This window comes from Prunus persica, chromosome G1 (genome assembly GCF_000346465.2).
Source record: "Prunus persica cultivar Lovell chromosome G1, Prunus_persica_NCBIv2, whole genome shotgun sequence".
NCBI classification, from domain to species: domain Eukaryota; kingdom Viridiplantae; phylum Streptophyta; class Magnoliopsida; order Rosales; family Rosaceae; genus Prunus; species Prunus persica.
In genome coordinates this window covers 69223-79957 of record NC_034009.1, presented here as the reverse complement: position 1 = coordinate 79957, position 10735 = coordinate 69223, and the positions used below count along the sequence as shown (strand labels likewise).

The 10735-nt window shown below is 37.6% G+C and overlaps 2 protein-coding genes and 1 long non-coding RNA gene across 4 annotated transcripts in view; all 3 read right to left on the bottom strand.

The window, feature by feature from the left end:
- Positions 692 to 8437, bottom strand: LOC18793415 (probable protein phosphatase 2C 44). The gene is made up of 5 exons (XM_007225769.2): positions 8114 to 8437; positions 7318 to 7569; positions 6561 to 6837; positions 6224 to 6378; positions 692 to 1206 (listed from the first exon to the last, which is right to left on the bottom strand). Exons 1-5 carry the CDS (start codon positions 8189 to 8191, stop codon positions 1069 to 1071), a joined length of 900 nt encoding a protein of 299 aa, XP_007225831.2. The 5' UTR covers positions 8192 to 8437; the 3' UTR covers positions 692 to 1068.
- Positions 1705 to 6217, bottom strand: LOC109946433. Its single transcript, XR_002269577.1, has 2 exons — positions 3085 to 6217; positions 1705 to 2204 (listed from the first exon to the last, which is right to left on the bottom strand). It is a non-coding gene; the product is annotated as an uncharacterized LOC109946433 (long non-coding RNA).
- The window catches only part of LOC18793189 (importin-11), a 29574-nt gene continuing 28879 nt past the window's right edge, over positions 10041 to 10735 (bottom strand). For both annotated transcript variants that reach the window (XM_020554168.1, XM_007225519.2), the window contains one exon: positions 10041 to 10321. The gene's annotated coding sequence lies outside the window, so the exon portion shown is untranslated. The remainder of the gene's footprint in view (positions 10322 to 10735) is intronic.

The window sequence follows — 10735 nt, the reverse complement described above, 5'->3', positions numbered from 1 at the left end:
TGCGTATGTTTAAGAAGAATCGCAATTCTTTTGCTGCGAATGAGTAGACAACAACCCTGCATATATACAGTAGCAAGGATCAGTTCCGTATCTTTCGTGTGCGAATGTTGTTCTTCTCGTTTTTAAGATGCAGTTTATCCTCTAAGGGGTTGCTACCGTTGCTTCAATTTATAGCAATAATAGTTTCATTGCTGCTTGCCTATTCCTATCCATTTGTATTCTCATAACTTTATTTCATTCTCCGATACAGCCAAGCGGATGGATTTTCATTATGAATTAAAGTTTATTTTGTCACACACTATTGTTACGTATGTCCTGGTATCAATTAGCATACTCAAAACGGTTATAATTGTATGACATGTTTACTTACCTTACAACGGAAGGTAATGGGTATTGTAAATATACATATTTCTGATTTCCATGCATCTACTAACACGTGGATATCGAATTATTTCGACCCCTAATTTACCCCGCGGTTACTATGACATATGGAATAATAAAAAAACTGTGAACTCCGCATTAAAATCCATAATCCAATACCTTAAAACCATGAATTAGACTGATTGATGAGAGAATAATTTATCCTATATCCATTCATTCTTCGTTTCTGACTTTCCCAATTCACGACTTCTAATTCCAAGTAAGAAAACATGACATTAGTTGGCATTGCCGAAATTAAAAATGCACCAACTTGTCCAAAGTCTATCCCACGTGGGCTTCTCTTAATAACCCTAATAATGACAGTAATAACTTGAAAAATAATAGCAAATATAACATGACAAGTAATTGCATATGTTACATGGAAGCTACACTCTGATCTTATTCATGTCAACAATATTGCGCACAATAACTAGAGTACTGCACCCATTACCTGTACTTCACCCCCAGTGAACTTCTGTATATGCGCACCTATATAAAGGGGTGGCACGAGGATTAACTAAAGTGAAAAATCTATTTCCTGGGTAACCAAAAAACAAAAACCATTACAAGACTCAATTAGCCCCAAACGACTTTCATCACAATGAAAGGCCACAAGACATAATCTATGAAGGACAACCACAAACGGTATCATCCAAAACGGATCACAATGCATGATATATCATCTTTACTCTTTCTTGCTAGTGCTTCAGTTGTTAGACGCTTTGCTGCTACTTGTGGATCTTTTATGGGTTTCACCAAATCTACTGCCTCTTGATTCTTCATAACCTGCCAACCAAAGCATACCACATATTGAACTACAAGGGAGTAACAAAAGAAAGAATCTTTGTCCCATTACAAGTCCAAACCATATCCAAAAGGATTGAGAACACATCTTGCATCCCCTGGCAACTTCTTATTAGACTCAACCACTACAACAAGACCACTGGCTCATATGTATAACTTCTGTTAGTGACAGAAAGTTACCAATATACCCATGACTCCTTAAACTAACAGCACCCAAATACAATAAAAAATAGTACTATTGTAATAGGAAAGTACTAATGACACTCATGTTTAGGTCGAACAGTAATGTTGTTGCAAATGTAACTCAGCCATTGATTTCCAAAAGACAAAATTGTTCGCTAACCAAAATATTGCTAGGGCCAATTTTTGGATATATCAGATTCAGAAAATTTTACAAGATTTTTGTAATTCCTAAAGCATCCGAATTTTGGGAATTCCCAAATATTCTTCAAATTTCATAGTTAGAAAATATTCATTTGCTTTTTTTTTTTTTTGTTTATTGTTTTTTCCTATTTTTATTGAGCACTCATACGATTACAAAGAATTAATAAAAAATTCCAGCCTCTGACCAAAAGTGACAGACACTGCTGTCATAACAGGAAAGTAAAGTTCATCTTACTAGAAACAAGAAACTAAGAAAAAGGGGAAAAAAAATTAGAATAACCCTAATCATTCTGCATCAGCTTGTGGGATAATCCAGGTATTATCCTGGCAGACTTAACGTCTCAAGGGTTCTTTTGAAAGGTTATTGATGTAGTACAGCCCGTAGGTGTTAGATTAAGCACTCAAACAATAGAACATAGAAGAATATGTGAGAGAGAGAGGAAATGAAAATATAGATCGAAGGGACGAAAGAAAGGACCAAAATCAGAGAACCGAGAAGGAAGAACAGAAATCACATAGTTTTAAGAGAAGGTTTACTCAATATCCAAATCTGAATTTTAAAGAACTACATGGGGATATTTATAGCAAACTAAAACCTAGACATAATAGGATAAAAATCCCTTGCTTAAATAGAAATCATAACCCAAATAAAATAGGAAACTTAAAACTAGAAATCTGGAAATCTGGAAAAGTAGAAATCCTACTAGAATTTGGAAAACTAGAGTATCTAGGAAACTAACAAATACATTAGGAAACTAATAAATTTAGGTCCTACGTGTCTTGCATCATTCTCCTCCGCCGAAAAGAACTTGACTCTGACGAGTAAACAGCGACAAAATCAAAATCCCAAGGAAGTGTGAAAAGGCATGTGGCGTTTGGTAGTTCTTCAAGATCAGCATCATATTTGCCACCTTGAAACCATCCGTTCCGCAAGCATGGGACATTAGTCCTTGTAAGAATGGCAAATAGAGAGCTCTGCCTAGACCCATGACGAACATGATCGGACAACGAATGCAAGCGTGTGTGTGGGTGTGATAGACCCTGAATCCATTGTGTGCGTAAGTCATTACCAGAGTGCCTTGGTTCAGGAAAAACACCTGGCTGGGCGTGTCGGGCTATCTCAAAATCCAAGTGTTGGTGCATGAAGTTCGTGTCGTGTGGGTGGGGTAGGGACAAGAATGTTGTCGTCAACCAATCGTAGATGGGCTCCAGTTGAGCCTTGGGCATGTCAATCGATAGTCCCGTTGACTGATTTGGAACACCTTGTGGCACGACCTTGAGTTTTTGGGCTTTTTGGGCCATCAGTGAATGTTTAAACAATATAACATAGAAGAATATAGGAGGTCGAGGAGACGAAAATATAGATCAAAGGGACGAAAATAAGGACCAAAATCAGAGAACCGAGAAGGAAGAACAGAAATCACATAGTTTTCAGAGAAGGTTTACTCAATGGGGGTATTTATAGTAAACTAAAACCTAGACATAATAGGATAAAAATCCCTTGCTTAAACAGAAATCCTAACCCAAATAAAATAGGAAACTTAAAACTAGAAATGTGGAAAAATAGAAATCCTACTAGAATTTGGAAAACTAGAGAATCTAGGAAACTAATGAATTTAGGTCCTATGCGTCCTGCATCATTCTCCTCCGCCGAAAAGAACTCGGACTCCGACGAGTAAACAACGACAAAATCAAAATCCCAAGGAAGTGTGAAGAGGCGTGTGGCGTTCTTTAGTTCTTCAAAATCGGCATCATATTTGCCACCTTGAAACCAGCCGTTCCGCAAGCCTGGAACATTAGTTCTTGTAAGAATGGCAAATAGAGAGCTCTGCCTAGACCCATGACGAACATGATTGGCCGACGAATGCAAGTGCATGTGTGGGTGTGATAGACCCTCAATCCATGGTGTTCATAAGTCGTCGCCAGAGTGCCTTGGTGCAGGAAAAACACCTAGCGTGGCATGTCAAGCTATCTCAAAATCAAAATGTCGGTGCATGAAGTTGTTCTTGTGTGGTCGGGGTGGCGGGGTAGGGACGGGAATGTTATCGTCAACTAGAGGAGAACCAATCGGTGGATTGGGAAGAAGGCCACCTTCTGGCGGCGGCATAGATGAACTCGAGAGCACCGCTGAGGTAGAAGAAGGCTCAGTCGTTCCAAACCGAAAGTGATTGATAAGCATCTGAACGGAGTCTTGGAGTTTGTTGATGGCAAGGTCTGTTGTTGCACGATGTTTGTGAGCCTGCACCAACTCTTCTTTGAGGTCACTGCTGAGGTTTGAGAGTTGGGTTTCCATGCCCGCAATATCGGCAGAAACTTTGTCTTGGAACGCATGATATTGTTCCGCAAGGCTGGCCACGGTTTGGGGTGCCATGGCAGAGATCAAACGCAAATGAAAGTGAGGAAGGCTCTGATTACCAATTGATGTAGAACAACCCGTAGGTTTAGAGTAAACACTTAAACAATATAACATAGAAGAATATAGGAGGTTGAGGAGACGAAAATATAGATCGAAGGGATGAAAGAAATGACCGAAATCAGAGAACCGAGAAGGAAGAACAGAAATCATATAGTTTTAAGAGAAGGTTTACTCATCCAAATCTGAATTTTAAAGAACTACATTGGGGTATTTATAGTAAACTAAAACCTAGACATAATAGGATAAAAATCCTTTGCTTAAACAGAAATCCTAACCCAAATAGAATAGGAAACTTAAAACTAGAAATCTGGAAATCTGGAAAAGTAGAAATCCTACTAGAATTTGGAAAACTAGAGAATCTAGGAAACTAACAAATATATTAGGAAACTAATAAATTTAGGTCCTATGCGTCCTGCATCAGTTATGTTGGGCTATAGGTAACCTGAGAGAGAGAGATCACTAGTATGCATTACTCACAATGGAATTTCTAAAACACCTAAACTCCTGTTCCACAACTTCTCTCATTGGTAGTGTATTTTCCTTTCTCCAGTTTGCCTTAAGGATCTCATCCAATCTTCGCTGGAGCCACCCAACTTCCATATTTACCTTTTGGAGATCACCTTCGTTTCTCCGATACTCCAAAAATCCACACGTCTGTATTGGATACTCAAATACTCCCTCGATACTTCTTGGATATGTGTCCGATAATTCAAATCCGTATCCATTTGACTTTTGGATATCCGTATCAATCGACACACGTATCCTAAAGTCAACGTAATGATTAATTGCAATTTTGTCAGAAGAAGTTGGGTTTATTGTAATTTTAAGAACTAATTAGTCAATATAGGGGATCCTAAGTTTGATTCCTGAAAATACAACGTCACAATATTAAGTTGAACTGCACATGTTGGGCTCTAATGGAGGAGAAGGTGTTTAGAATATGAAATAATTGTCTGCCCATATCAAAATAGCCTAAGTGTTTGGGAATGATGGTAAACCAACAAACTTTATCCAAATCAACTAATTTCAACCATTCAAGCAAACACAAATCTAACGAAACAGAGCCTTTAGCTAATTCTTACCCTTCTCACTCCGAAAATTTATAGCATTATTGCTATAGGGCTTTAAATGCCTAAGGTGTGTTTTTTTTTTTTTTGGTTACATGGGGAGGAAAGAAACCCTTAGGTTTCGATCCTGGGTGCCAAGCAGGGGGGAAGGGGAGGGCCACAACCACTGTGGTAATCCCGCATTGGTAATGCCTAAGGTGTTTTGATACTACATGGTAATGGCATTATGTCTTCGCAAACAACACCTTGCTGTTGCATCTTAGACAGTTCTAACTTATTTTTATAGAAAGAAAACAGAAAAATAACCTTAAAAACTGCTGTATCCCATTCCCATTCAGCAAGAAGGACAATCTTTCAAATCCTCAATATGTGACACCTACAAGGATGCCTAAAATCTAATCATATTCCATAAAAAAAAAATCCACCCCCTCCCTACTTTTTACCTTCACAGATGCTGCTATTTCTCTCCAACTAGACCACCCAAAAAAAAGGTCAAAACTCTACAATCTCATGAAACCTTTGCATCGTTCCCTCAACCAAAAGAGCAAAAGGTCCCAATAAATAGTAATGTAGATGCACGGAGGAACCACCCAACACAATTTTGCTTCACAGAAAAGCTTGAATCATTAATTCAAAGCTATAGGAAAATCAAGAAAAGGTTATGCATTTTATTTACATATGTTATAAATAAAAAATTCTGCCTATCTTTTGCCTAGTGCTAATAAGTTAATTACACATTTTCCATGTTTACTACAAATTCAATTCATTTTTTCACTGAAGCTTTTTCCTCCCTTTGACTGAGCAATTAATAATCTAGCATCGAGTCAATATAATCACAATCACCAAAAAAGATTATTAGACACACTATTTGGCACATAGTAAGGAAAAATTATAAGATGAGTAAGAGTCACAGGGTCTCATTTATAAGATAATCTCATTTCACATGCAATTGAAAAGTGGAAAAAATGCTAATCAAAATACAAATATTCTACATTCAAATTTTTTTTTCAATAGAATCCAAAAAATTTAAGCCTAAACATTCCATTATCTTGCTAAATTGTCAAATATATGATCTAGGCCATAAAGATACGATAGAGAGGGAAAGAAGACCATTTATTAATTACCAACTGACCTTCCATAATCCGTCACTTGCTAATATAACAAATTCAATAGTGGAGCCTACGGGCACATGTCTTACATCAGGCTCTGAACTCAAATGTGCTTTAAGGCTTTGATCCCCAAAAGCACGTGCAACTGCAAGTTGACCATTAACTCTAGGTACATCTCCTGAAAGAGTATTAGAATATTAATCTAAGTAAGGAAAGAAAAAAAAAAATCTAATTATATACTCAAGAGCAAAAGAAAAATTATACAAGTGGTAAGAAATTAAGAATCCCACTATCAATTATATACTGATATATAAACAAGCTCGGTAATAAGGTTAAATGAATTAACTTAAATATCTTTACCCGGAAGAGTAGTCACAAAACCACCCTGCTTCTCAATCCTTCTTCGCTCACTGTGTGGCTCATGGTCCACAGTAAGTTGGGTTGCAGAACCCCTCTCACACACAACAGCTCTTGAGTCACCAACATTTGCGACCCATAAGTCTTTGCCGTCAATGACTATTGCAGTTACTGCAGTCGACCCACCTGGCCCTAATTGCATGGAATGATCTAAAATAAACTTATCTGTGGAGCAGTAAGCATTCCTTATTGCTGTCTCGGGGTCTTTCCAGAAACTGGGCTGTATCATATGCATAAAAGAAGAAAAAAAACAAATTGACCAAATAAAGTGATTTGAGAGCATCAACAGTTACAGCTTTCAATACAAATGTACTGACCAGATAAGGAAAGAACTACTGAGTCTTGTAATTGACTTAATATAAGTAGTCACTAGGCAACGAGAAACCTAAAGTTGGTATGAATATTTGAGTACAAATATTGCATGGACAAGGACAGAGAATGGGCTAAATCCTATCTTGGTTACAATTCAGATTACAATTTCAGTTCAAATAAAGAAATCATGATTGTACGGGGAAGATAACCAACTAAGTATGCTACCAGTAATGACATTCTTAATACTACCGTAAGCGTTATAGTTGAAAAACAAAAACAACAGAAAGATAAATCAAATTATTAGGAAAGCAGCAAAACTCTTTATCTTTATCTTTTGTCTGTTATTTGTGTACGTACACAAGAATATGGAATGGGTGGGAAGGTATACCTCTTCAATTATGTTGTTGAAAAGGTTTTCTTTCAAATAAGTAGGGACGCGATCGCCTAAATGACCATCGAAGATAGCAAACAATCCAAGGACGTGGTTTTTTCTTTTTCTGTACTCAGCAACATGGTAGTCCTCCATATCATGACCAGATTTTCCTTGGACTAAATGGAACCCATGGGCCACTCTGATAGAAGAGGACTTGCTTCTCCCTTTTCCTGAGTCTGAAGACGACGAATTAAGGCATGTAGCACTCTGCAATGCCAATTAAACAAATTATGATGATAAGTCTAAATTGATCACAGTAATACCAAACTAATGGGGGCTTTCTACTTCTCGCTCGGCATGGTTGATTAGCTCTCAATCTTTTAGGAATCAGGATGGTGGAAATATCTCTGGATATGGGATTTGTAACTACAATAGTTATAGCCCATAGTATGAATAAACAATAGTTATAGCCCATAGTATGAATAAACAATAGTTATAGAATTAAGGCATGTAGCATTCTGCAAGCCAAATTGGACAGAAGGGAAGCTTAGGGCTTAGCATAGATTGCAATTGTAAAACCCTAGTAATTAATAAACGCACTCCGGGGCAGGGTATGGATAAGCCAGCAGCTGTAATTAAAATTGAATTCAAGGAGACAAAGAATTCTAAGTTAAAGTGAAGTTGAGATCGAAAGTAAACATCCAGAAGTAGTTGTACGTAAAATAATAGAAACAATTCTCAGCAATCAAAATCAAGTATAGAGAGAGAGAGAGAGAGAGAGAGAGAGAGAGAGAGAGAGAGAGAGAGAGACCTTTATCTTGTCAAGGAAGCTGGTTCCTCTAGTGATGCGGGAAGCTGAAGCTTCTGTTTCTTCTGACTTCTTACTCATTTCTCAGACAATCATAGAAAGATAAGAGGTTCTTGCTTCTATATCACAACAGATTTCTCAGAGAGGAGTCAATCGATATTGGATCGTTCACGAAATTCAGGAATTGATTACTAATTGCTACTTTTCTCTTGGAAGACGAAGAAGAAGATTACGATGGACAACTGTCGTAAGCACGAATAAGTGACACAAGCACACGCGTATTTGGAATTTTCCAAATATTTCACAATGCTACCCTGTCTGACTTGAGAAGGCGTTGAAATTAAATGAAGAGTTGAATGTAGCAGAAGATATTGACTTATTCTCCGCGTGGGCTCCACATCAAACCGAATCCACCCACAACCCATCAGTTTTTGTTTTGCACCCGGGCCTGCTCTTGCTCTGCTTGTGCCTTTGCTTCTTCCCGACACTCCAACTGAATGTTTGAAAGGATTTTCAGCTGTTTTATCCCCAGGTATAATTCTAATCGAATTTAACTCTCTGAATTAAAAAGTCAGCTAATTTAGCACTTAAATTTATTAAAACAGTCAATTTAGTCCATATTGTTAAATTTTTTGAACATCATCCACTTTTCCATCTAAAAATTATGTGTCTTTCAGGTGACTTACTATTTAATTTAGGCTTATTTACTGTTTCACCTCCTGAAACGGATGCTTGGTCTCACTTTAGTCTTCTAAACTGAAATTTTTTTACTTAACCCCTTGAAACTCTAAAAATTGCTAAAATTTTATTACTTGACCACTATCGTCCATTTCCATCCACAAAATTGTTAAGTGTGCTGACGTGACATGGGCATTCTGCTCATTATCTTCTCTCTCCCTCTATCCCTTTGCCTCTCTCTTCTCTCCCATCCCGAACCCAACCTCCATCGCACCCCAACCCCACCCCTTCCTCCCTCTTATCTCCTCTTTTCTCCCAATCTCTTTCTCCTCTCCCCTCCCCTCCCCTCCCCTCCCTAGACACAACCCCCCAGCGCATCTCCAACGCATCCCAACCCCTCCCCTCCATTTGCATCTCTCTTCTCTCACCTCCATTGCACCCCACCCCCTCCTTCCAAAGATAGAAGATGGGGAGTGATTGTTGAGATGTTTTTTTTAAATTTTTTTTTTTGAGTGGTGGTGATTTGTGTGTGTTGAGTAATTCCATGGAGGGTTGGGTTTTGTTATGGTGAGGGGAGGGGAGAGAAGAGAGAGGTAGTGAGGAGAAAGAGGCATAGAGGAGAGAGAACAATGGAGAGGGAGGAGGGGCGAGGGGGACAGGGTGAGAGGGGGGTGCAATGGAGGTTGGGTTCGAGAGGGGAGAGAAGAGAGAGGCAGAGGGAGAGAAAAGAGAGAGAGAAGATAAGTAAAATTACTAGAATGCCCATACCACATGAGCATACTTAACAATTTTGTGGATGGAAGTGGTAAAGTGAGAAAATTTCAGCAATTTTTAGAAATTCAAAGGATTAAGTGAGAAAATTTTTAGTTTAAGGGAGTAAAGTAAAACCGAACGTTTGTTTTAGGGGGTGAAACAGTAAATAAGCCTTTAATTTATTATTATTATTATTATTAAAAACTAAAATATTTAGAAAATAAAAAGAAGAAAAAATAAGGAAGCTTTCATTTTAAAACACCATATAGTTTCCACATTCAAAGTAGAGCATAAAAAGGGTTTTATTCAAAAAGAGAAAAAATACAAGCGATGGTTTAAACTAGATTTCTCTCACACACACAAGTGCCATGGAGGTTTGGACCAAAGAACAATGTCAAGATCCTTTTTCACTATGTTAGACTTAGTTAGCTGTAGCATAAAAAGATTTTAATTTTTGAACTTGGGAGTGTTTTTGCTACGCAATGAATAACAAGGGATATCAAAGATTGGTTGCTCATGAATTGCTTTTGCGTGTATTTTTTTTATTTTTTTTTTCTCATTTCTATAATTTTCAATTTCATATGACAATGGAATCAATGCCGTAAAACCCTGTGCATCCAAGGACAAAAGATTGACAAGCTATATACAGTCTCTTGTTGCCTAAGAGAGCATATGCAAATGAAATTCAAGATACAATCGGACATCAAAATCCAGCCCAAAAGACTTTAAAAACCAATGAATATAGGGACCAGCAATCCGGAAGCTTCAAACTTCATTCACCTGGAGAGAAATTTATCATGTGTCAGATACTGCAAAAACCATGTATGCGCACAGTGGACAGTGCACAGAGAGAACTAATTAACAACACGAGCAGTACTCGTTCAATACAATTGGAACAATACATCAAAAGAGAAAATTAATGTCTTTAAACTATGGCCGAGGTAAGTTCCGCTCTTTCAAAAAGATCACAATTCTGATAATTTGAATTTAGCTAAAAGTAAGCATACTCTTGATGAATAGATGATTTAACCCATCTAACATAATAATGAGCTAACACATTATTTACTTTCTCAATTTCATTAAGGACATATGCTACCTCCATTCCCCTAGCTATCTCCTACCTTTTTGGTGGGAAGGTTCACCTTCTAAAATCCTTTGTGTTGCCCAGCCACAACCCAAAAGTTTACCTTTTTA

Excerpts from the sequence above, each read along its gene's own strand:
- LOC18793415 (XM_007225769.2), bottom strand. The coding sequence starts at position 8,191 with ATGAGTAAGAAGTCAGAAGAAACAGAAGCTTCAGCTTCCCGCATCACT. Across the intron at positions 7,570-8,113 it reads GCTTCCTTGACAAGATAAAG|AGTGCTACATGCCTTAATTC; the intron begins GTCTCTCTCTCT and ends TTGGCATTGCAG. Across the intron at positions 1,207-6,223 it reads CAAGTGACGGATTATGGAAG|GTTATGAAGAATCAAGAGGC; the intron begins GTCAGTTGGTAA and ends TTTGGTTGGCAG.